This window comes from Melospiza melodia, chromosome 5, assembly GCF_035770615.1.
Source record: "Melospiza melodia melodia isolate bMelMel2 chromosome 5, bMelMel2.pri, whole genome shotgun sequence".
NCBI classification, from domain to species: domain Eukaryota; kingdom Metazoa; phylum Chordata; class Aves; order Passeriformes; family Passerellidae; genus Melospiza; species Melospiza melodia.
The window spans coordinates 95,175,264-95,201,987 of NC_086198.1; the positions used below are offsets into that span (position 1 = coordinate 95,175,264).

Here is a 26,724-nt window from a genome sequence, read left to right on the forward strand (position 1 = left end):
GCCCAGGGTGCCAAGGCAGAGCTGGGAGTTTGGCATCCTGCTGGGCACAGGCAGCGAGCACTCACTCTTAAATGCACCCCCAGCCCCACATCTGCTCCCACACAGGCACCAGCCCCGTGTCAGCTACTGGGACAGCAAGGGGAAGGTGGTACAGAGTCCCCAGGGCTGGGGCTAACGCAGTCTTGGGATGAGATTTTGGGTGAAAGCATCACAGTGGCACAGCAGCACCACTGTGGCCTTCCCCTCCCTCCCCTCCCAGCCACAGCTGATGCTGCTTTCCTCTCTAATACTGAATTTTCTGTAGAGCTTGGTCTCAAGCCCAGCTGTTGGTGCTTCCCCTAGATGATGTAGTGGATAAATAAAGCTGGCAGTGGATCGTGCTGAGCCAGCCTTTCCAGGCTGTGACTCTCACCCAAGCTCTCAGGCCAGCCAGCTGTGGGGACACCACAGATCCCACCCCAGGTGCAGCAGGGAGGGGACCCTGAGCATCTCTGACCCCCACACATCACAATTTATCCTCTGGAAGAGCTCAGATTAACTAAAACCATCATTTTCCTGCCCTGCAAGTAGCGAGCACAGCTTTGCCTCCGAAAGGCGTGTACATTTTTCATAACAGCTGTAAGAAAACCCCTTTGAAACTTCCCATGAGCAAAGGTTTCTTTTTAAAAAAGCAGGGGCTTTCCCTCTGCCTGCAGCTGCTTTTGAAATCCCAGCTCCCTTTCTCACTCTTGAGGTGTCCTGACCTCACTGCCCACGCCTTGCTCAGCTCTCCCATGGCCAAGCAGCAAACCCAGGCTGCACAGCCCAGCCCTCCTCTGCCTCAGGAAGGTGAGCAGCCTCGGGATAACCCTGCCCAGTCACTCCTGCTCCTTCTTCTCCACACTCAGGACACCCTCAGAGTGTCAGACCTTGACTGAAACCCCTGCCCAGGACAGACTTCAGTCACTTATCCCAACTCCAACAACACAAGCACAAAGGAGAGGGATTTATTCCTTGGCTCTCTGCTCACCCACAGCAAAGAATTTGCTCAATGTCTGAATTCCCCAATTAGTCTTCACTTTTCCTTTGTATTTAGGAAGAAACAAAACCAAAACCAATGACAAAAACAACAAAACCACCCCAAAAATAACAACCCAAAACCCACCCAGACTCTCCATCACCTGTGTGCAGTGAAAACAGGAGGGGACAGTGACAAAGATGTTGTCTGGCCTGTTGAAACACAGATCTGGGCAGTTTACCAGTAGAAATTATGAAAAAACAACAGTAATTTCTATAATCATCAATAGAGTGCTTTAGACAGTAAAACTGGGAGAGATTTTAGCAGCAGGTTTCACGATTGTGAGAGCTGATAGATAAAAATAGATTCACATTTTGTAGACCTTTTTCCCCCAGAGCATAAATAAGCACAAAACAGAAACACCAATGCAAAGATGCTGAGAAAATTATCCCAATTCCCTGATATCCCAATTCCTGCAGCTTCTTAGCTGAGACACAGTGATGATGCCAGCCAAGGGTCAGGGATGCTAAGTTCTGTTGTGGCACAACATTTCCAACTTGAGAGTGAATGGGAAAGTGTTTCTGTCCCTCTCTGTAATACCATGATCCCTGGATCCATGGAGAGACAGAGATACAGGTGACAGCTTTGTCCATCACAGTGTCACACATGCCACCGTGTCCTGGCACGTGAGGGTCCCTAATTCATCCCTTGGCTCCTTCCAGTGATGGATCAGCCTTCTCCTGTGTCCCACTGTCACCATCCCGCCTGCAGCAAGGAGCAGCCACACCTAGAAGGAAAAATAACAGGATTTTATAGATGTAACCCAAATATCTTGCCTCAAATGTAAATAAACTATTTCCTCTTAAATGACAAAAGGAGACACCACCAAATCTGGACAAAGAGAAAAGGACAAGAAGGGTTTTGCAGATGTATGGTTTCAAGGAAAAAAAAAATTCACCTATGTTGTGCTCATCCCCACAAATCATTGGGCAAGCAATTGTAAAAGAGATCAAAAATTATATGTTGCAATAGTCTGGTTTATTATTACTATTATTTCTTTTATATTTTATAGTATATATTATATATTTTATATAGAACATGTTATAGAACAGATATTCTATACAGAATATAGAATATATAGACCATATACAAAGAATATATAGAATTCATATTCTATATTATAAAACTATAATCCAGTCATTCTCTCAATGAACAGTGCAGATCTTGAAACCATTAAAATATTCAAAGGATATTTTAGGATATTATATTTAGGATATAGATACAGAGCAGAAGCACAGGCACTTCAGGCATTACAGTAAATAATCTTCATGGTTTTATTACAGTTCTGTAAATGCATTTTTAAAAAATTGCCAGTCTTTACAGAATAGCTCAGTTGTTAATCTAAATACTGGAAGTGCTCAATTTTTCTTTTTTTCTTTTAAACTGCTCAGTCATTTTTATGTGGGTGGTCTGTGTTTTTATGATACAGAAAAGCAAATCAAATCAGGTGCAGTTGAAAACATTCAGCTGAAAGCAAATTATTGACAGAAGAGTAAAGTTATCTCTGAGTTTAAAGTTCCTAATATATAAAAACCAATTTTTCAGTTAGAAACTGCTGGGTAAGGCACAGTAATGGAGAAAGGCTGAATAACACCTCTATTAAATTATTCAGCTTGAAATCTGTGCCAAAAAAAAGGAGATACTTTATCCATGGGTGCTCTTGAAATTCCTTCAGATTTATCCTCACCCAGAATAGCTCCATGCACTGCAGCTGTTTATTAAATATGTTGTCCTGGCAGGGGAAATGGATTCACAGCAGGACTTTAAAGCATTCAGGTCAGATCTGTTAAGTGGGAATTTCTAAATGTCTTTTTCTGTCACTGTATAAAATCAAAAAACCCTCTAGGAATAAAAAAACTACCTCCTGGTAGCATTAGTACTTTTTGCCTCTATTTTCTTGGGCTTCAATAAGCCAAAAATAGCAATGTGTTAAATTTCTGGCTTATATAAACAAGAAATTGGTTTTTAAAATATATTATTCTAATATTGTTTAATATAATTTCTGTATATTGAAGTATATATTATTTGCTGAAATAACAAGTACTTGTGTATATCAATATACCCATAATGAGTGCACTCAGGGTGAGATCTGAGGCTTCTGTGGGATTACAGATATTATATTATATTATATTATATTATATTATATTATATTATATTATATTATATTATATTATATTATATTATATTATATTATATTATATTATATTATATTATATTATATATATTATATATTGTATATATTACATTATTATAACAAATATATGTTATTCAAGCATTCATTTAAGTGGAACCCATATTGGATCAAGTCAAAAATGAATTTTATAAGGTTTGTATTTTGCTCCTCCACTACCTTGCTATGAGAAAGGTTAATTGGAGTTCATACACCAGAGGTTCTTCCACCTGAATCAAAACTCTCCCATGTTTTAAATGTTTGCAAGATGACAGAAGCCTTTAACATTCCTCCCTTAGGCATTTGTGTTTTTCTACTAAAGTTCAACTTCTCATTTAGCCTGTAAGATGCACATGTGCCTGAAAGGGGGCTGCATCACACTTTTAAGAAAGAGAGAATCATTATTGCTATTTACACTTTCTGATCTAGGTAATAAATGAAAACCAGATATGAAACACTCCAAAAAAACACCCCAGTGATGACATCAAGCTCAGAATATTTTCTCTGCCAGGCACAACAGCTCTAAGTGCTGTTGCAACAGGGATCTCCCGCAGAAAAATTATTTAGTTCATTTAATTAAAACCCCCAAATCCCTGAGATGAATGGCTCAGCTGGAAGTCAATAAGCAAAGGAAACTTGTTCAGATGGCAAAGCCAGAGGTGTTTGTGAGGTCCCCAGGATGAGGTGAGAGATGAGAATCTGACTCCATGTTCTCAGAAGGCTGATTTATGTTATGTTATGTTATGTTATGTTATGTTATGTTATGTTATGTTATGTTATGTTATGTTATGTTATGTTATGTTATGTTATGTTATGTTATGTTATGTTATGTTATGTTATGTTATATTAGCTATACTAAAACTATGCTAAAGAGAAGGATACAGACAGAAGGCTTAACAAGAATGAATAATAAAAACTTGTGACACTCGTCAGAGCCCGACACAGCTGGCTGTGATTGGTCATTAATTAAAAACAATTCACATGGAACCAATCAAAGATGCACCTGTTGGTAAACAATGTCCAAACCACATTCCAAAGCAGCAAACACAGGAGAAGCAAATCAGATAATTCTTGTTTCCATTCTTTTCTGAGGCTTCTCAGCTTCCCAGGAGAAGAAATCCTGGTAAAAAGAGGATTTTTCAGAAAATATCATGGTGACAAAAGCCCTCTCCGTGCTCTCCCTAAAGCTCCTTGGATTGGAGGGAGCTCTCAGGCCCCCAGGTTGATACAGCCACCTCAAATTTCATCTCCTTGGCCCTTTCTGGCCCCAGCAATGAGTCAGAGCTTGGTTTTGTCTTGCCCAGGACTGAGTCTCTCCATCAGGCAGCAAAAAACTTGATCCTGGAGAAATATGGAGAAGTTTCGCAATACTGATTTTATTCCCAAGGGCTTGAGCTTTGCTGAGAAACACCAAAAATTCTGGAATTCCCTCTGCAGAGCACTGGGAGCAATGGACACCTCCAAAGAAAAGCCAGGACAAGAGGAAATGGTTTGAAGTTGTGCCAGGGGAGTTTCAGATCAGATATGAAGAAAAATTTCTTCACTGAAAGAAGTGAAGGAATGTGGAAGGAGTGGTGGAGTCCCCATCCCTGGAGGGGTTTAAAATGCATGTAGATGTGGCACTTGGGGACATGCTTTGGTGGTGGCCTTGGCAGTGCCGGGCCAAGGATTGGACTCAATGACGTTAAAGTTCTTCTCCAGCCTAAACAACTCTGAGATTCTGTGCTGAGCCCATCCCCAGGCTGGTGCCAAGCACCATGGGCACCCTGCCAGTGCCAGCCCCTCCTCAGTGCCCAGAGCAGCCAGCCTGGCCCTGCTCCAGATGCAAACCACGCTGGCTTTGCTGCTCAGAGCATCCAGCCAGGAGGCCAGGCTCCAAAATATGGTGTGCAACCACCCTCCCTCCCTTCAGCAGGCACCAAAATCGGGTGTGCAACCACCCTCCGTCCCCTCAGCAGGCTCCAAAATCTGGTGTGCAACCACTCTCCTTCCCCTCAGCAGGCTCCAAAATATGGTGTGCAACCACCCTCCCTCCCTTCAGCAGGCACCAAAATCGGGTGTGCAAACACCCTCCTTCCCCTCAGCAGGCCCCAAAATCTGGGGTGCAACCACTCTCCTTCCCCTCAGCAGGCCCCAAAAATCTGGTGTGCAGCCTCCCTCCTTCCCCTCAGCAGGCACCAAAATCTGGGGTACAGCCTCCCTCCCTTGAACGGGCACCTAAATCTGGTGTGCAGCCTCCCTCCTTGTCTTCACCAGGTACCAAAATCTGGTGTGCAGCCTCCCTCCTTCCCCTCAGGGCTCAGCAGGGAGGAAGGCTGTGGCTTAGGAGACGTCTCTGTGCCCAGAGCTGGGTGTTGATCTCACCCAGCACACATCCTGCTGGGCTGTGGGCTCTGCAGGCACCATGACATGCACACAAACCCTTCCTGCTGGGCTGTGGGCTCTGCAGGCACCATGACATGCACACAAACCCTTCCTGCTGGGCTGTGGGCTCTGCAGGCACCATGACATGCACACAAACCCTTCCTGCTGGGCTGTGGGCTCTGCAGGCACCATGACATGCACACAGACCCTTCCTGCTGGGCTGTGGGCTCTGCAGGCACCATGACATGCACACAAACCCTTCCTGCTGGGCTGTGGGCTCTGCAGGCACCATGACATGCACACAGACCCTTCCTGCTGGGCTGTGGGCTCTGCAGGCACCATGACATGCACACAGACCCTTCCTGCTGGGCTGTGGGCTCTGCAGGCACCATGACATGCACACAAACCCTTCCTGCTGGGCTGTGGGCTCTGCAGGCACCATGACATGCACACAAACCCTTCCTGCTGTGCTCTGCAGGCACCATGACATGCACACAAACCCTTCCTGCTGGGCCCTGCAGGCACCATGACATGCACACAAACCCTTCCTGCTGGGCTCTGGGGACAGGCACAGCATTCTCAGAGGTGCATGCTGCTCTTCCACATGGCAGCACCACAGCTGAGGGCCACCACAGCACAGAACCAGAGAATCACTTCACCTGGGAATTACCTCCAAGATCATCAAGTCCAGTCTTTGACCCAATGCCTCAATGCCAAAGTGCAATGTCTGCTTGTTTTTTGAGCATTCCCAGTGATGGTGACTCCACCACTGCCCTGGGCAGCCGGTTCCTGTTCTTAGCCTAATTTTTCCTAATTTTTCCTAATATCCAACTGAACCTCCTCTGGCTCAACCTGAGGCCAGCTCCCCTTGTCCTGTCAATATCTGACCCCTCTTCAGGCACAGCAGGGATGAGATTCTGAGTTCTGGGGACTCCTGGCCTGAAGAACTGCTGCCATTCTTCAACAAAGCCCAAGTGCAATCATCCAGCACAAGCACGAGGTAAACTCACTGCCGGATGCCTTAGGGAGAGGCACTGGGCTGCACTGATGCCCAATTTCACGGGCTTCAAAACATGATGCCTTAACATCAACGCTGAATGCAAAATTCAAGTTAGGGTATTTCCTACCAGTCACTTAAAAAAAAATTGACATGAAATTTTCCTGGGGGCTGGGATTGTATATTCCTGCCCTGAGCAATGAGCTGCAAATGACATTCCTGTTATTAAAATACATGTCTCAAGTCACCTGGATGCAGGAGGAAATGAGTCAGAGCAGTGGTGGAACAGCCATTGCTATAATTGATGCCTTCCTCAGGTCCTTTCATTTTGATCTGGCACCCATCACTGCCACAGCCAGGATAATTATGATACAATTAAAAACATGGGTCACATCCCCCTGTGCAGAGCCCAAGGTGACATCCCCAAGGAAATGCCAGAAGATGCCTCTGTGCAAATTCTCCTCGTCCCCAAATTTGGGCAATCCTTACTTTCCGAAAGCTGGAACACAAACTGAGGTGGTTGCCCAGGGTCAAACATCTTTGCTGGCCATTATCCCTTTTCCAAGAGGGGTAAATGTTCTCCTGAAAAACCACAGGATCTGTTGTTGGGATAGTTGTCCTTGTGCAGGGTGAACAGCTAAGGAAGATTAAAGTGCCCAGCATTAAAGAATGAGATAATTGGAAAATTAATAGCATTTCAGAGGAAATGGATGTGGGGTTTTGTAACAAATGGCTTCCTTAAAATGACACATTGTAATGAGATCTCACATTTAAGAATATAAAAATGACAGGTTTGGTTCAAAGCAAAGGTTCCTGCAGACAACCATCCTGTCTCCAGCACTGGCTGTGAGCACATGGCTAAGTAATAATGACAAGAAAATCACATCTGACACTCTCCCTTAATGTTCAGTGTATTTTTAACTCACTAGATTTCCTGAGCCTGTTGCTGTCTATGAGTAACCCACAATGAGCCTCTCTCCCAAGCATTTGTCCAGGCCCTGCATCCACAGTGTCCTTTGTCAGGGACATCCCAGGCTGAAGGAATTATTTTGCTTTCAGCCTCATCCAGCATCAGCTTCACCTGCTGCCCCTTCCTTTCTGTATTGAAAAAAGCAGGAAATATTCAACCTCTCTCCACTCCTTCCCAGCCACTCCTTACCCTGGAGACCTTTAGTGTAAATCCATTTAAATTGGCTTTTCAGGGTAAAGAGTCCTAGCTTGACACACAAAATCCATCCCAGACCTCTGACCCCACATTTTGTTCTGCTCTGAAGCTTCTCTTGCTCTACTATTCTTATTTGAGTCCCCTCTGTGAGATGAGGGGTGAGAGGAACATTCAGGATTTATGCAGTGCATTGGGCCATGCCTTGGCTGTGGTCCATTGGACCACACAATGGCAAAGCTGTGCTCTCTGGTTTAAATCTAATTTCCTTCCTACCTGCTGACATCCAATTTGCTTCTCCTGCTGGGAAAAGAGCTGATATTCCCATGGTAGTACCTGTCTTAACCCAAATTTTATAACCAAGACTGGACTGATTTTCCTTTCATGCAACGCTTCACAACAACCTATCCAAATTTCACCTTCCCCTGCATTGCCCACTCTCTATAAAATCCTTCTGCAGTTCTGTATTTGCAACACATAAATGAAAACAAATTAATGTGCATAAAAATAAAGTTTGCAGGATTTGTTTAGACATGATTTGCCATTTGCCCTCTGAGCCCAACACTCACAATCAGGGAGTGCAGTGGTGCCTGCAGGAGAACAGGCATGGGAAGAACAATCACTCTCTTCTCTTGCAGTGCTGTTAAAAGTGAACTCAACACCAAATCCAGTTTGTGTTGTTGATGGCAGGAGAGCATTAAACCAGCTGCTGCTTTTTGATGCCACCATCCCTCCCACCCTGCCCCTTTTGTACAGGGTGTTGTGGCTTAGGGCTGCATCTTACAGGTCTAAATCAACAGAGGGGTTGGGGTTTTTTCAAATAAATGCAAAATTGAGAAGAAATAAGCTGTACAAGCTAGCGAACACTATTAATAGGACCACAAAATGGATGAAGCAAGTTGTCTCCAGCAAGCCATTGGTTTCCATCCTGCCAGCAGCAGAGGTGGAGAACAGAAGTGGGAACCTTTCTTCCATTTCCATTAGCTGTGACCTGCTGTGGAAATTAGTTCCCTTTCAAAGACTTTAACAGGAAAGATGCACAGCAATACCCTGCTCTGGGAAAGTCCTCCTGCACCACATAAATGCACCCAGAAACTCCCTGAGGGATCTCCACCAGGATTTCCTGCCCAGGGTGGCTGGGGAAGAAGGTCAGTGTGCAGCAAAGGAGACCAGACATGACAAGACTCTGGATTGGTGACAACAGAAGACATCAGCTGTGGGGATTGCACCAAGGCTGTGAGAGCCTGGAAAGGAGCTGGACTCAGAGGACAACAATCAAACAGTGCCTTGAACCCCACAGAAATGTGATTGTGAGAACTGGAAATGAGAAAAGAGACCAGTTCATCTACTTGAACAGTTCAGACAAAAAAAAAGAAAATATATATATATATATATATATATATATATATATATGTTAGAGCCAGTCAGAAAATTTACCTTTTCTTAAGTCTATATATAGACTTAGAAAAACATAAGGTTCTTTTTTAATTCTAGTTTGAATCTGTGGTATTTAGATTAAAGAGGCAGAAAAACCAGCCTGCCCACTGTTAACTGGAGCTGGGACACTGGCACAAAAGATACCACCACAAATTGCTGATTTACTGAATGCCAGCACAAATGAGCTCTGCAGCATCAAGAGAGGAAGTTTCCCACAAGGAAAACTCACAACACATCCAGGTCTCCTATCAAACTTTCATCTGAGGTACCAACAAGCCTGGAGATTGTGGAGAGTTTCCACCCTGTGGTCAGTTAAAGGCTGCTCCAAGGAGAGGTGAGAGCACAGGAGGGTTTGTGGTTTGCATTCTGGATTTTAAGGTAAGTGACGTGCACACAGAGCACCCAGAGCAGTGGGCAGCACTGGCCACCAAACTGGAAACGCTGGCTGCAGTGGAAAAACAGCATGAGTGCCTGGCTGGTGGCTGGTGCACTTGACATTCTGCAAAGCCCTTTGAGTGCTGCAGCTTTGCAAAGAAAAGGGGGGCAGCAAGGGGCTCACAAACCACAGCTTCACACCGGAAAAACTGCGTGCTACAGCCTCAACAGGGTCTTTTTCCCTCTGTTCGAAAAACAATGCTGGTAACTTGCCACTAAATTTTGAGGTCTTCATTGAAACTTTCCATTCTTGGTTATGAAAATGGAATGGAAAATTTTAATGCAATCCTCCAAGGGTTAGGAGCAGGAAGAGTCAGAGGTGCTGTGGAAAAACCTGGTGTCACCCCTCAGCTGGTATCACTGACCCCTCACAGGGATCCAAGAGCATCTGCTCATCCTCAGGAAGGTGGCATCACTGCCTGGCAATGGGATGTCCTTGTGGAGCTCTAGGAGATGCCACGGGCAGCAGAACAAGGGGCACAGTCATTGTGGTGCTCCTTTGGTGCTCACCGACCACGGCAGCGCCACTGCCACGTCCCAGAGGAGCTCCAGCCCCTCAACACTGGGGCACATCCAGGCAATGTCTGCTATGGCTGGCTCTGAGAAACTGAAGAGTTCTTACCCCTTGGAAAAGCCCCTGAGAGCTTTCCACAAAATCAAACATATCCAAAGCTCAGCATGTTCTGGTGCCTCAGCTCCCTCTCGTTTCCCGTTCCTTCTCTGTCAAATGGATGTAAGGAAACAGAGAAAATGAATTCTAAATTCACCTCCTGCTAGCCCTGATCAAAACCGGGTGAATCCTTGTTACTCTTCTCATCCTGCATGATTTTGTCTCTTGTCTCCTTGCTCCTGTCTTCCACTAATTATTTGACATTAATTAAATAGAGGTCTAAGATGGCCCTAGTATATAAATATAAACCTCAGTCATAAGCAACTTAGGTTGGAGTGCAAAGGAATAAGAGCCCTGTAACCTTAGCTGTGAGTAAAATAAAACTTATATGTAGGTTTGGGAGAAAAAAGAAATTACTTCTCCTTTCTAATCAACCTGTCTGGTCTCCTGACTTCTCTTATATGATGCTCTGCAGAGGTAACTGGTTGAGTATTTTTTCTTTTTCCTAAGTCATATCATACCAGTGACCCTACAACAGAATTTACTAACTAAATTACTAATAAAACAATGCTGGTGTTCATTGATTTGGCTTAGGTCCTCAAACAGTGACAGCCCATTCTAAAATCCTGTATAGAGGACAAACAGGCAAACCAGAACATAAAAAAAATCAAGGAGATTCTTTAATTAATCTGATTTCCCACCTTCTCCTCCCAGTTTTAGAGTTGGTCATCAGTATTAAACTTACATTAACCGATCTAAATTATTTATACAAGTGTTGATTTTAAACCAGAGCTTTTTTCCTAGAGATCCTGTTTGCGTTCTGGAACTTTTCCTAATCAAATGATTGTCACTGCAACTTTATTTTTTGTTCTTTGTCACTATGCAAAATAAAAATAGCTTTGTACTACACAACACCTTATCACAGAAATCAGTAAAAAAGCAATGTGTGCCAGCCCTCCTGCAGCCATATCTCCCAGTGACAATAAGGTTTTGCCTTGCCTTTATAGGATATATTCATTAGCAGGGGAAAAGGTGGCCTTGCCTGGAAATCAGCTCAGTCTGTGAGCAAAGAGGACTGAGATCAAGAACACCCCCACACAGAGGAGAGGAATATCTGGGCACCACTTTGGTACCCTGGGCGGATTCATGTAAAATTTACTGCTTGTCACAGACAAGAAAGAAACGAAATATCCCTGTTAAGAAAGGCAGCAGCCCTTCCTGGATGAGCCTTTAAATACACAGGCTCTCCCAGCACATCCAGCACCACATCTCGAGGACACGCACTGCGTGCTCACTGCAGCAGAGTGAGAACCCAGAACTGACGACATTTTTGTCCCATCCTCGTTGGCCAGCGCATTCATTTCCATTTTACTTTTATTTGCTTTATTTAAGGTAGACATTACAAGCCTCCCAGCCTAACAAAAGCATGAATTTCACATATCTCAGCAGGCCTAACACGAGCTTTCTTCACTCACCAACATGCATAGAAGACCAGAGAAGTAAACCCAGTTCCTAAATTGTTTTCAGTGATTCAGCTCTAAGCCCCAACAGAAATGGCATCAAACTCAGCAGCACCTACTTTCTGACAGATCCAGGTAAAAGGGGCTTTCTTTGCAGAGGGGTAATGGAAAAAAAATAGAAAAAAAATGAACAGGAAAGTCAGGAAGAAAGAAAGAAATCAGACCCCAGCCCAGCCCCTTGCAGGCTGGTGAAATTGCTGTTACTGTGTGTTTTTAAAGCTCAAGGAAGCATCACCCATCCCTATGTGCCAGTGGTCACCTGGAGGCAGCAGCAAGGGCCATTGAGGCACTCAAGGGGATTTTTTTGGCAGGGAGGAAACACTTGTGGTGAGAGAAGAGAACCACAAGTTGGTAAAACAAACAAAATGCAAAGCACATGCTGGACATTGGGTTCTCACACGAAGTTGCTGCTCACACACCACCTGCCCTGCACGAAGAGTTTTGAAATTACAAGGAAGAATTAAACAAAGAAGAATTGCAAAGACAACAATCAGGCACCTGAAGGACCCAGCTGTGTGCCTGGAGATGAATGATCTGTGTCTCTGTGCCATGAAACACCTGTGTCCCACTTGCTGGGTGACAAAACAGTCTGGGCTCTGCCATCCACGTGAGACCCCTTGAGTGTGCTAAGGGGGAGGCAGAATCCCTGCCAAGAAGAGCAAAGTGCAGCCTGCACCAAAAGCATGGGACTCATCCACAACTCCTGCAGAGCTGGAGCTGCTGTGGGTCCCCAGGGGGCTGGGGAGAGCAGCCTGGGCTGGCTGGTCCTACCTCAGCCATCAGCAGCACCACTGGATCTCCAGGGAAGGCATCCAGGAGAAAACCTTCAGGCACCATTAAGAACTGATAAGGATGTAGAAACTCTGGACAAGAAATGAATTTCTTCAGGAAATCTTTTTGGTCCTGGTTACGCCGCAGATGCCGAGCATCACCTCCCTACCCAAGAGGGTCCTGGTGACATCACATCCTCCCCAAAGAGTGACACAGCCTCCCAAGCCAAGTGACAGAGATCTTCTCAGCTGCTCTGCACCAGCCCCAAGCACAGGCACCCCAGGGGAAGATGGACACGTCTCCTGCCCCGCTCCTGCTGCTCGCGCTGGCATTCTGTGAGTACGGACACGGGGCTGTGCAGCCCCTTCACCGGGAGGGACAAGGAAAACCTTTCTATTGAATCCAACACACTGGGGTAAATGATTAAGGGGGTAAAAAGCAAACCAAAAAGGCTGGCCTTGAGGTGTGCTCAGTGAGTTTGGAAGGAAGGGCGGCATCACCTCAGGCAGCAAAGGGCAGCCAGAGGGGCGGCTGCAGCACCACCGGCACTGGGAACGGAGATGGATCCAATGAGGGCTTCCAGAGGGGAGGGAGAAGGGTGGGGAAAAAAGGCTTTGCAAGAAATGTAAATGGAGTCACTTCAGAGAAGCGGGGAAGGTGTAACGTCCCTGAGGAGACACTGGAAGGGCAGCACCCATCTCTCAAGCCCGGGATTGCTGAGCACCCTCCATGCACCATCCCAGCAAGGACCCCAAGGAAACCTTCACATCCTCCAGACAGTGAGGTCTCCCTCTCCATTTGAACTTCCAGCACATAGAAAGGGAGGGAGGGAGGTTTCCTCAGAGGACCCTTTGAGTCTTCCCATGTGGTTCCAGCAGGGATTTCTCTCCTGCAGGCTGCCCTGGGATCTACGGCCAGAAACTTGAGGTGAAGGTCAGGTCTCCCGAGGACATGGGGCAGCTCCGGGTGGGACAGAGGCTGGAGCTGGAGTGTCACACTGACAGGAGCCATGGGGCATCCTGGATCCACCAGGACAGCAGTGGGACCCTTCACTTCATTGTCTTCATCAATTCCCTGTCCAAGCCCACGTTTGAGGGGGGGCAGAGAACGTCCACACGCTTTGAGACGAGCAAATACAGCACGATCTATCGGCTGGCAGTGAAATCCTTCACACCACAGGACCAGGGCAGCTATTTCTGTGTGGTGAATCTCAACCAAATGCTGCACTTCAGCCCTGGCCAGCCAGCCTTCCTCCCAGGTCAGCAACACCTTCCCCAGCCTCACCCAGCCCTGCCACAATGCCCAGCACCTCCTGCCCGTGCCCTGTGTAAGCACCATCCCTCCACAAACCCCATCTCCCTGCTGGCTTGCCCAGGGCATCCTGTGAGCAACCCCTGCTCCTCCTGCCAGAGCCTCCCTGCTTCCCACCTCTCCTCCTGCCCAAAGGCAACCATCACTGGGCTGCAGCTCCCCATCCCCATCTTCCCCACCCCAGCCACGGCTCTGAGGGGAGAGCATTAAAGCAGAGTCCAGCACCACCCTCTCCCTCCTCAGCACACGCAGCTCCCAAAAGCTCAGGGGGCTCAGGCTTTGTGGGGGTGGTGTCACAAAGTGAGAAACAAGCAGGCTGCAGCTCCCTCCCTTGGGTTTTGGGACTCCCCCTCCAGGATGGGCTCTCTGAAGTTCTCCTGGAGCAGAACTCAGGAGCACCCGTGCCCTGGCAGGGGTAAGAGAGCAGAAAGGCAGGAGAAATCTGTTTTATTGTATTTCTGTACATGCTGAATGAACCCATTTCACTTACAGCCACCACCACAGTGGCACCCAGCACACCAGCACCCACCAGCCAGGGCAGCACCACTGAGGAGCCCAACCTCACATCTCCAGACCCAGGTAACCTGAATGCAGGGAGGGAGAGGGGATGGGCTGGACCCTGCTTCACTGATGCCAAGGGGGATCCTGCAGATATTTTGGGATTGGGAGGGAGAGAGAAGATCCACAGAGCTTCTTTAAGAATTAAATTCCAATATTTCCTTCAACGTAAGAATGGCTAAATATGATGTAAAATGTTTGAGCATGCCTGGCACAGCAGGCATATGGGGAGGGAGGGGAGAGCCTTGGTGGCTGGAGCTGCTTTTAGCCTCAGCAGGAAACAGGAGAAAACTTTTGCCCACATCTCCTCCCTCGAGTCCCCAGGAAAACGCTGACACCAGAAGTGTCTTGAGCACTTGGGGGACATTCCATCTTCTCTCTTCCTGCAGAGGGAAGAATGCGGGGAGACCCGAATTTCTTCTGCCACATCTTCATCTGGGTGCCCTTGGCAGGTGCCTGCCTCCTGCTCCTGCTTGCCCTGGTGATCACCATCGTGCTGTGCCAACGTAAGGCCCCCCACACCCCCTCCAGACCCATCTCTGCTCTGAGCCCACAGGGACATGGATGTTCTGGCACTCTGGGGAGGCAGCTGAAAATCAGAACACAGCCAGTGCAAGACAAGGAGCACTGCTAAAATCAGTGTCTGCATTTTAATCCTCATCACCAGGGTTAGGATGAGAAAGAATTATCAACTTAGAATCAGTCAGGAAATTATTTATGATGGAAAAGACTTTCAAGGAAGAAAAATAGATTAGAAAGAGACAGTACTTAACTCTACCAACTGTCTGGGCTTATCAATGGGTGTGTCAGAGGGTAAATTCCCCAGAGCCTGAAACATTCTGACCTAACAGAGTAAATCTGCTCCAGCACATGCTGAGAGTAGCATCTCAAGCTGGAACCAGATGAGAAACTTCATTACAATATGATCAGTGAAAAGCCCTCAGCTGCAGGTAATTTCTGCAGGAATTTCCAAGCCTTTCAAGATGGATTTTTACCTTAGTCTAAAATTAATGGCTGGGCCATAATTAAATAATCAAATAATCAAATTAAATAATTAAATAATAATTTATTTGGCTTAATCTACCCCAATGTAACAACACAGAGGCTAGAATGGAGGAGAGCATTGTTACCTTGGGTGCACATGATGTGGCATCACTGCCCCTCACCTGCTGCAGAAATTATTGCTGCTGAGGGATTTTCAGCAATGCCCCAAAGCCACTGGAGACAGAAAACAGAAATAATTCACCCTCAGTGAATTCTCAGGCTGACCCTGCTGCTGCTACTCACTTCAAAGATTAATTCATGAAAATATTTAAGTGGATTACTGGGGTGACACGAGCTGCAGCACCTCTCCCTGGCATGGATTTCCTCAAAAATAGGCTTGGTTTATCTGTTATTAAAGATATCAGCTGCAGGGGAGCACCAGCCCTGCCTCACTGGAGTGTTTCTTTCATGAGCTGTCCCTTGGCACCTTTGAACTAAAACATTTTCTCTCTTTTCTTAGAAACCAGAAGGCGAAGATGCAGGTGCAAGAGGTGAGTGACAGCCACTGGCATTTTCCTTTTCCTCTTCAACTTGGCAACATCTCATCCCCAAGAGATAAAGGAGGCAGGTGCCAAAAAGCAACCTAAAAATGCTTCATCTGATAGAAGATGGCTGGGAGGAGCCTGAGCAATGACTTAAGGGCAAAAATGGAACAGAAGGTTCTCCTGTTCTCTATTTTTGGTTTTGCTTGGGGTTTTTTCTCTGTTTAGGTTTTTTCTTTGGTTTTACAACTATTAAGTCATTCAAATCATTGAGCTCTCACCCAGCAGCAGATACAAAACAGAAGGACAGGAGGTGTTTGTGGCAGCCCAGAAGCTTTGTGCATCACCCAGTGCTCATAACTCACCACATTTCTGTGCTTCCAATGCACCATTCCCAGCTTGAGCTTGGGGTGACCATATTCCATCCCTTCCCCAAGCCATGGCTGCCCATTCAGATGTGCCCATGGTTCCCATGTAAGTTCCTGCACCCCAAATCCCCCTCTGCACCAGGGTTCCTGCCTCAGTTTCCCCCAGGCACTGAGGAGCAGCTGCTGCAGCCTCACAGGAAACACCGGTGCAGACAGGGCTAGACTGAGGGGTAACCCAGTTTCTAGGGCACACAGGAACCTTTTCTTTATGCTTTCCCTCCTGCCTGCCCAGCTCACCCTGGGTGACCAGGAAAACACCATCACAATGAGAATTGCAATGTCCTGGTTTGGGACAGGAAATGCTTTTTGCCCACACACATTTTGCTTCTGCAAATCGACCTCCCTGCAGCTGGTTTGTCACTCCTGCTGCTCTGAATGAAACCACTTCTGCAGGTTTGGTGTGTTGTCATTATAGCGCAAGAGTTCTATTGTTGTTACATTGCAAGGGTTCCATATTGCTAGAGTTTTGTACCTCCCTGATGTTTCTTGTAAGCAGCTCCTTCAGGCACCAACTCTTCCTTGCCCTCACAGCAGCCAACTGACTCCAGTTCCCACCAACCCACTCTTTTATAACACTCTTCTTATTGGCCACAGGTGTGGCCTGTTAACATCAGGCCTGCTCCTAATCCTTAATAATTCACCCAGCTGCAACTCTTTAGGGGATAAGATTACTTTCTAAACTACCTTTGTTTACCTATACTCTATTCCCCTACATTTGTGCACCCTGGGGCTTGTGGCAAGAGAGACACCAAGAAATCCCCATTACTGCCCAAAGGCAACCAGGGCTGGGCTGGCCCTTGGCACAGCTGGGTGCCCAAGAAGCTTTGGAACAGCATTTTCACACCTCTGGAGCCTCATTCTTTGCCAATCAAAGCATCCTTTAAACCAGATAATTCCTGTTCCCTGTTATACATCCATGGGTTTTTTAGTACAAGAGGTAATTGCCATTTAGTTCTCCAAATTAATACAGTCCCTCCCCACCATTAGTAGGAAATGGATCCCTACAAATTTATTTTTCTTTCAAAGGCAGGTGGCATTTTTTAAACTGTCTGTAGAATGGAACAGACTGTCATTTTTACAGGGGATATTTATCACACCCAGAGCTTTCCTGATCCTTCCCCGCCTTTCCAGGGGAGAAATGATAAGGAGGAGCTCTTCATGCAGCCTTGTTTAGGAGAATGTTTGCAGTTTTCACTTATCTCAAGCCCTGCTGCCAGCACTGTGCAAGGATGTTCTGTCTCTGTGGGGAGAAAAACACCCTGCAGAGCTCTCCCACTCTGCCCTGATTGAGAGGGGCCTCAGGAAATCATCTCCTCAAGGATGGCTCTCCTTCAGCAGCCCTCAACTTGACAGAGCTCTCGTTTTAGCTCTTGTACCATATTGCAGTTTTAGCTCTTGTACCATATTTCGGGTTTGATTTAGAGAGGAATTTCCTGCTGCTCTGAGCAGCTCCTGCTCAGTGCAAGGACGCTCTGTGGAAGGTAACACTGCAATTCATCCCTCACAAAGCTCCCCAGGATCTGCCCTGCCATCCTTGCTGCCAGCACAAGGATTCATTTCCCACCACCAATTAATATCCCCCTGGAAAGGGGTGCCCAATCCCCAACTCATCAGATCAGCATCAAACTCTCAGTTGATGGAGAGCAGTCATTTTTATCATTTTGGGTGTAATTTGGCTGTCTGGAAAGCCTCCTTTAAACTTCTCTGCAGGCAACACGTTCCAACAAGAAAAAATCTCTCTGAAATTATAACACCCTCTCTAACTCAAAAAGCCCCCACAAACCCTTAGCTCTTCCTTCTTCATTCTTTTCTGAATGTAGAGAAAAGCTTAATGAGAGGACAGGAGCATGCAGAAGTTTGAGGTAAATTTATAAAGCCCAATTTATTAATTAATTAATATAAGAATTGACCATCAGTGTATCTTGAGAATACCCTTCTGTTATCTGTCACTGCTTGAAATGGAGGCAGACCTTTGACCTGCACAAAGAGGATTTAGGAACACTTTGCAGCCTCCTCTTGGAGGTCCCTGGCTGCAGCCCAAGGCTAAAGGAGCCTTGATTGCCTTCTTGCTCCTCTCTCTTTATATCTGAATAAACCAAACCCTCTTCTCCCTCCAGACCTGCAAACGGGAATCCTCCCACGAAACCCAGGACACCAAACTAGCACAGATCAGCATCTGCTCCTCCTGGCTGCTGGATCTTCTCCTGGGAGCTGTCAGCACAGAAATCCATCTCCTACCTAATCCACGAGGCCACAGCACCTCAGCCACTCTGCCCTGGCAGGTCTGAGGAGACGAGAGGGAGCACGGACACACGGACAGGGAGCAGCAGTTCCTGTGAGCTGCAGGGTCAAGCACAGCTCCTTCCACACCCTGAGCTCCCCTGGGCAATGCCAGGGGTGAAGCACAGCTCCTTCCAGGCCCTGAGCTCCCCTGGGCAATGCCAGGGGTCAAGCACAGCTCCTTCCACACCCTGAGCTCCCCTGGGCAATGCCAGGGGTGAAGCACAGCTCCTTCCACACCCTGAGCTCCCCTGGGCAATGCCAGGGGTGAAGCACAGCTCCTTCCAGGCCCTGAGCTCCCCTGGGCAATGCCAGGGGTGAAGCACAGCTCCTTCCACACCCTGAGCTCCTCTGGGCAATGCCAGGGGTGAAGCACAGCTCCTTCCAGGCCCTGAGCTCCCCTGGGCAATGCCAGGGGTGAAGCACAGCTCCTTCCACACCCTGAGCTCCTCCAGGCAATGCCAGGGGTGAAGCACAGCTCCTTCCAGGCCCTGAGCTCCCCTGGGCAATGCCAGGGGTGAAGCACAGCTCCTTCCACACCCTGAGCTCCTCTGGGCAATGCCAGGGGTGAAGCACAGCTCCTTCCACACCCTGAGCTCCTCTGGGCAATGCCAGGGGTGAAGCACAGCTCCTTCCACACCCTGAGCTCCTCTGGGCAATGCCAGGGGTCAAGCACAGCTCCTTCCACACCCTGAGCTCCCCTGGGCAATTCCAGGGGTGAAGCACAGCTCCTTCCACACCCTGAGCTCCTCTGGGCAATGCCAGGGGTGAAGCACAGCTCCTTCCAGGCCCTGAGCTCCCCTGGGCAATGCCAGGGGTGAAGCACAGCTCCTTCCAGGCCCTGAGCTCCTCTGGGCAATGCCAGGGGTGAAGCACAGCTCCTTCCACACCCTGAGCTCCCCTGGGCAATGCCAAGGCCCAAAAGCCACCTCTGCTCCCAGGGACAGGGCTCAGGCACTAGAGCCAGGCCAGTCCTGGTGCTGACACACCTCAGTGATGAGAAATAAGGACATGAGCTGGACCTTTGCTCAAAGCTCTGTGTGATTTCCTCCCAAAATGCAGCCAGAGATGGCATTTGCTACACAAAGCCATAGAAATAATTTTCCTCACTCGACACATCTTCTTGTTGTGGTCCCTCTCTCCTAGGGCTTTTGTTGTTTCATGTAGTGGAATACAAGACTGCTTTGAGAAGCTAAATATGGATTCATTGCCTTACTTTTGAGGATTTTACAGTCCTGGGGGCTAAGGTTCACTCCTCCCCTCACATTTGTTCTGCTGCTACCTCTGATCTCATTTCTGCAGGAGTTTGGCCTAAGTAAGGAAAGTGGGATTTGCTTTCTTGCTGAGGGAAATGCCTGAGTGATTGAAATAAAAACCATTTTGTCACTTGTTTTGGTTAAGCAGGTTGTTTGCCATGTTGATATTTTAGGGACATGTTATGGACTACTGTAAGTTCTGTTTTTTCAGATCTGTATTTCATGTAAATATTTCCTTAGTATACTTGCAATTTAAGAACTGAGATATAAAATTATTCTAGTCATATTCATGACCATTATTTCTATCTTTCTTTCTTTCTTTGGTTCCTAGTCTCAGAAAAGCTAAAATCCTTCAGGGAGATAATAAACAAGGGGTTGAAAAAGTCTTGGCTAAGGGAAAGGCCAGTGATTAATGCACCATCCTGAGCATTAGGGCGCAGACTTCAGCTTCCAGCTTACCACAGCCTAAAATCATCTGAAGTTGTCTTCCCAGGGATTTGCTGATGGGCCCAGTAACACTCCCACGTCCCAGGAAACTGCCAAGAAGGTGCCTGAGATAAAGAGTCTGTGGGTACTCTGGAATTCTTGTCACGGGGCTGATAAAAACCTGGCCAAAAAAGGAGTGGAAGAAACCCTTTGATAGTCTCCTCCTCTGTAAACAAGATGGGAAGGAGACAAAATCAAAGAAAAACAAAGTTCTTCCAAACTTACAAACAAGTAAGAATGAAAAAAAAGAAAAAAATCGGGATTAGATAAGTGTACCTAAACGATAGCAAGCAAATACTGAATGGCAATTCCACAAAACTACACACACTGTGAAAATAAAAACAACAGAAAAGCTCTAACATTGAGGCTATGAGATCGATTTAATTATTGGGTAGTTTCTTATTGAATTAGTGGGAGCTAAAAATTTTCACTTAAAAAGTTATAACTCCAAGTGTTTCTGCCAAAAAGCTTTAGGTCTTTCCTCATTTTCTCATATCCACTTTTTCACATCACACATCACCCCCCGTTCCTGCAGCCCAGGCAGAAGGGCAGTGAGCTCCTGCTCTGGTACTGACCCCCACACCCAAATCCTCTTCCAACAGATGAAGGAACAGAAGCAGGACCTGTTTGCTCTGGGAATTGTTACTTGTTTCAGAGGGGTTGTTTGTTATTTCAGAACACACCTGATCACCTTCAAGCCCAGTGCCCAACTCGGGAGGCTCTGGGATGCTCTGGGATGGCTCTGGGATGGCTCCTGCCTCCCTCAGCACATCTGCACGCTGATCCTCCAACCCAGCTCTGCAGGCACAGCTCACACAGCCCCAGTGACCCTCACACACCCCAGCAGCAGCTTCCTCCACTCATTGTCACACTTGGATGCCCAGTGACACAACCACAGCTCCCAAAGCACTTTCCATAACTCAGCTGTCGGTAGCAGCGCAAAGAGCGGCACCCGTTTTCTGACAGAGCCAGGAACCAAGAGGCTTCTTGACAAAGGGTTAGCAAAAACAAAAAAAAAAAAGGAAATTCAATAAAAAACCTTACACAGAAAGATAATCAACAGGACAGGCTGTGTGTGCAAAGCTCCAGGAAATGCCAGCCATTGCCCTGTGCCAGTGGTCACCCAGAGGCAGCAGCAAGGGACACCAGAGCACACAGTGGGCTTGGGGCAGGACAGAAGGAACCTGTGGTGAACCAAAGAACCACAAGCAGATAAAACAAAGAAGAAGCAAATCACAAATTCTGGACTAGAAACTAATTTTTTCAGAAATTCTTTTTTCCCTCAACGTTTTGTCACAGAGGCCAAGCACTGTCACTTTACCCAAGAGGGTCCTGATGATATCACATCCCCCAAAGGGCAGTGCAGCCTCCCAAGCCAAGTGACAAAGTGACAGAGTGACAAAGTTCATCTCAGCTGTGCTGCACTGTCCCCAAGGACAGACACTCCAGGAGAAGATGGCTGGGTCATCTCATGCTCTGAGTATCAGCCCAACAGCAACTGCATCAAACTCAGCAGCACCTGGCTTCTGACAGATGAGGAAAAACAGAGCTTCTTTGCAAAGGTGTAATAAAAAAAACCCCTCACACAGAAAAGCAATTAACAGGAAAGTTCAATCAAACACCAGCCCAGCCCCTTGCACTCTGGTGAAATGATTCTTTCTAAGCATGCAAAGGTCCAGGAAACATCACCCATCCCCATGTGCAAGTGGTCACCTGGAGGCAGCAGCAAGAGCCCTCTCTGGTGAACCATAAAAGGGTTTTTTGAAGAGCAGAAGACCCTGTGGTTAAAGAAGAGAACCACGAGTTTTAAAAACAAAGAAAAGGCAGAACACTCACTTGTGCAAGGGGCATTCTCAACAGGTTCCAGTTCTGAAACCAACTACCTTTCATGAAAAGGCTTTGGCTGAGCAATAGCAAAGAAGAACTGAACAAAGTGCAACAAGAACAACAGAGAAGTACCCAGCAGTGTGCCAGAAACCTGTGCTTGGAGATAAACAACACACATGGATCTACACCAGGAGCACCTGAGTCACTGTGGGCTCTGCAGGCACACGGGACTCCATGAACGTGCTCAGGAGAAGGAGGCAGAATTCCCGCCAAGAAAAGCATTCCAGGGTCTGCAGCAAAGGATGGGGCAGCTCTGTGCCTTCTGCACAGAATCTGTGGGGAGGGAAGCGATCCCACCTCAGCCACGAGCAGCATCACTCTGGATCTCTAGGAAGATCATCCAGAAAAAATCCCTGAGGCACTTCTAAGAAATGATGAGGTTAAAGGGACCCAGACTCTGGACTTGAACTGAACGCACCCTGGTGTTGGGGTCCTGGTGACATCACATCCTCCCCAAAGAGTGGCAGAACCTCCCAAGCCAAGTGAGAAAAACCATCTGAGCTGCTCTGCACCAGCCCCAAGCACAGGCACCCCAGGGGAAGATGGACACGTCTCCTGCCCCGCTCCTGCTGCTCGCGCTGGCATTCTGTGAGTACGGACACGGGGCTGTGCAGCCCCTTCACCGGGAGGGACAAGGAAAACCTTTCTATTGAATCCAACACACTGGGGTAAATGACTAAGGGGAAGGAAAAAACAAACCAAAACTGCTGGCCTTGAGGTGCGCTCAGTAGTTGTGGGGGGAGAGGCAGAATCAGCTCAGGCAGCAAAGGGCAGCCAGAGGGGCGGCTGCAGCACCACCTGCACTGGGAACGGAGATGGATCCAATGAGGGCTTCCAGAGGGGAAGGAGAAGTTCAAAAGTTAGTTTTCACAGGGAGCTTAAACAGCTTATCACTTCAGAGAAGCGGGGAAGGTGTAACGTCCCTGAGAAGACACTGGAAGGGCAGCACCCATCTCTCAAGCCCGGGATTGCTGAGCACCCTCCATGCACCATCCCAGCAAGGACCCCAAGGAAACCTTCACATCCTCCAGACAGTGAGGTCTCCCTCTCCATTTGAACTTCCAGCACATAGAAAGGGAGGGAGGGAGGGAGGGAGGGAGGTTTCCTCAGAGAACCCTTTCACTCTTCCCAAGTGGTTCCAGCAGGGATTTCTCTCCTGCAGGCTGCCCTGGGATCTACGGCCAGAAACTTGAGGTGAAGGTCAGGTCTCCCAAGGACATCGGGCAGCTCCGGGTGGGACAGAGGCTGGAGCTGGAGTGTCACACTGACAGGAGCCATGGGGCATCCTGGATCCACCAGGACAGCAGTGGGACCCTTCACTTCATTGTCTTCATCAATTCCCTGTCCAAGCCCACGTTTGAGGGGGGACAGAGAACGTCCACACGCTTTGAGACGAGCAAAGACAGCACGATCTATCGGCTGGCAGTGAAATCCTTCACACCACAGGACCAGGGCAGCTATTTCTGTGTGAATCTCAACCAAATGCTGCACTTCAGCCCTGGCCAGCCAGCCTTCCTCCCAGGTCAGCAACACCTTCCCCAGCCTCACCCAGCCCTGCCACAATGCCCAGCACCTCCTGCCCGTGCCCTGTGTAAGCACCATCCCTCCACAAACCCCATCTCCCTGCTGGCTTGCCCAGGGCATCCTGTGAGCAACCCCTGCTCCTCCTGCCAGAGCCTCCCTGCTTCCCACCTCTCCTCCTGCCCAAAGGCAACCATCACTGGGCTGCAGCTCCCCATCCCCATCTTCCCCACCCCAGCCACGGCTCTGAGGGGAGAGCATTAAAGCAGAGTCCAGCACCACCCTCTCCCTCCTCAGCACACACAGCTCCCAAAAGCTCAAGGGGCTCAGGCTTTGTGGGGGTGGTGTCACAAAGTGAGAAACAAGCAGGCTGCAGCTCCCTCCCTTGGGTTTTGGGACTCCCCCTCCAGGGTGGGCTCTCTGAAGTTCTCCTGGAGCAGAACTCAGGAGCACCCGTGCCCTGGCAGGGGTAAGAGAGCAGAAGGGCAGGAGAAATCTGTTTTATTGTATTTCTGTACATGCTGAATGAACCCATTTCACTTACAGCCACCACCACAGTGGCACCCAGCACTCCAGCACCCACCAGCCAGGGCAGCACCACTGAGGAGCCCAACCTCACATCTCCAGACCCAGGTAACCTGAATGCAGGGAGGGAGAGGGGATGGGCTGGACCCTGCTTCACTGATGCCAAGGGGGATCCTGCAGATATTTTGGGATGGGGGGAAGAGTGAAAACCCATACAGCTTTAACAGAGCTGGAAGGAATAAATTCCATCATTTCATCCCCCATAGGAAAGGCTAAGCATGATGTAAAAAGCATGAGCATATCCCATGCCTGGGACACCAGGAACAGGGGGAGGGAAGTGAGAGCCTCAGGGCCCAGGTCTGCTTTTAGTCTCATCAAAGGACACAGGAAAACTTTTGGCCACGTGTCCCCCCTCCAGGTGCCAGGAAAATGCTGACAGCAGCAGACCATCACTGCAGGCCCAGGGAAGCTCTGTGCCTCCCTGGCAGCTCCCCTGGCTCCAGCAGAGCTGGCTGTAACACCAGCTCTGAGCACCTGGTGGACCTTCCCTCTTCTCTATCCCTGCAGACAGCAGAATGCTGGAAGACCTGGATTCCTTCTGCCTTGTCTTCCTGTGGCTCCCCTCAGCTGGGCTCTGCCTCCTGCTCCTCCAGCTCCTGGCCACCACCATCGTGCTGCATCAACTTAAGGTTGCACCTACCCCCTCTAGGTGCACCTCAGGCCTGAAACCACAGCCCTGCCCCTGAGGATGTGCTGGCTGCTTTGGGAGGTGTGGGATAACAGGACACAGTGCAGGAGAAGGATCCCTGCAATAGTCACTGCTGGACATCCTCCAACCAATCATCCTGACACTTCCTGAGTGCCCTTTCCCATGATTTTGTAGCAAGCAGGTGCAATGATCTGATTGCAGCATCAGGGGTTCTTCCCCAACAAAAGGCCATGTGTCTTGCATGGGAAGCATTGCCTTGAAAATATATTTTCTCTATTCAATGTCACTGAATGTGACATGTGACACACACCAAAATTAAATGCATGAACATTGAACAGAAACTGTTCAGAAAACTGAGCAAAAGCATCCTTCTGTATTGCAATCCTTGTAAACTCTGTTATTCTTCCAAATTAAATCACTACCTCCTGACCCAGAGATGAATTATTTCTTGCCTGTTCTACTGCTTGGGAGCCTACAGAGGACAGTCCTGTGGGAAGAAACAGGGTATTTAAATTCAAGAAAGCATTTCAATAACATAAACACATGTACAACAAAGTCCTTGCTACTGCATGGAATGCTAACACAGGATAAACAGAGAAAAATAAAACCCCAAGCAATAAAAAATATATTTGGGCATTAATACCTGACATTACTAATAGTGATGCTCCACTGTGCAGTGCTGCACTAAGATCCCAATCCTGAAGCAATATTGATCCAGACAAGACTGATGCAATGAAGAAATAAGGGAATCTTTGGGTTTGGGGGTTTTTTTGTCATTTTGTCGGGTCTGCTTCTTGGTGCTTTTTCTGCAGTCTTTCATTTGCACAGGAAACCAACCTCTAAAAAAGAATGACAATGCTGACAGTGGTAATTACCCCCCTGAACACAGCTCCAAATCCACTGCACAGTGAAATCTTCCCATTTTTGACCTCTAGTAGCACTGCAACAGACACCATGAGTTAGCATAAGCCTGTAAGGGAAGGGAATTGAAAAACAAATGCAGCTCTCCACCTGTGGATTTTCAGTGAGATCCTGCAGGTTTGTGGACTGCTGTCCATCTCAAGATACCCAGGGGGCAAAACTTGTCCTTCTGTCTCTTACACAAGGCTTTCTATCACTGAGCTCCTTATATTTTAGTATGTTTCACAAATACACCCAGTACACCGCACTGAACTGCTGTGATTCCACCTTGGCTGCAAAAGCAGCACAATCCTCTTTGCAGCAGGGCAGAAGGCTGAGAGGAGCAGAACAACTTGGGGTGAGCACCAAAACAAACCCTTTGGTAGCCACTGCCCCAGTTTCTCACTGAATACCCCAAAAATGACAGACTTCACCACAGAAGCCTCCAGCAGAGGCAGTGACCCAGCACAGCTCTCCAAAGCAACACTGACTTTGCTTTAGCTCTTCCTTCCACACAGTCCCTTGATCAGCTTGTGTTCCAGCTCAGCTCAGCTGCACCCAGCACTGCACCTTGCATTTAACAGAGCCTGTAAAGTTTTCCACCAACAGGTAGACCTGATGAACAATATTCTCTATAATCCACCTACAACCTGGATTTTCTTTAGAAGACTTTGCACCCCTACTAATAAGGTACCAGTAGAAGGCAAAGCCAAAACATCTCTTGCACTAAAATGTTAAGAAGCAATTGCAAATATGAGCGCAGCAGTGAGAAGGGAAAGTGCCAAGAGCAACCCCAGCCCTGCATGCACACACC

The 26,724-nt window shown here is 47.8% G+C and overlaps 2 protein-coding genes across 2 annotated transcripts; both read left to right on the plus strand.

Moving 5' to 3' along the window:
• Positions 1 to 12,753: 12,753 nt before the first annotated feature.
• Positions 12,754 to 18,922, plus strand: CD8A (CD8 subunit alpha). Its single transcript, XM_063158073.1, has 6 exons — positions 12,754 to 12,858; positions 13,419 to 13,781; positions 14,327 to 14,413; positions 14,782 to 14,898; positions 15,897 to 15,927; positions 18,464 to 18,922. The coding sequence occupies exons 1-6, from the start codon at positions 12,813 to 12,815 to the stop codon at positions 18,507 to 18,509; spliced, it is 690 nt and encodes a 229-aa protein (XP_063014143.1). The 5' UTR covers positions 12,754 to 12,812; the 3' UTR covers positions 18,510 to 18,922.
• Positions 18,923 to 22,687: 3,765 nt separating this feature from the next.
• On the plus strand, positions 22,688 to 25,027 carry LOC134419155 (T-cell surface glycoprotein CD8 alpha chain-like). Its single transcript, XM_063158118.1, has 4 exons — positions 22,688 to 22,843; positions 23,418 to 23,777; positions 24,323 to 24,409; positions 25,011 to 25,027. Exons 1-4 carry the CDS (start codon positions 22,798 to 22,800, stop codon positions 25,025 to 25,027), a joined length of 510 nt encoding a protein of 169 aa, XP_063014188.1. The 5' UTR covers positions 22,688 to 22,797.
• Positions 25,028 to 26,724: the final 1,697 nt, after the last annotated feature.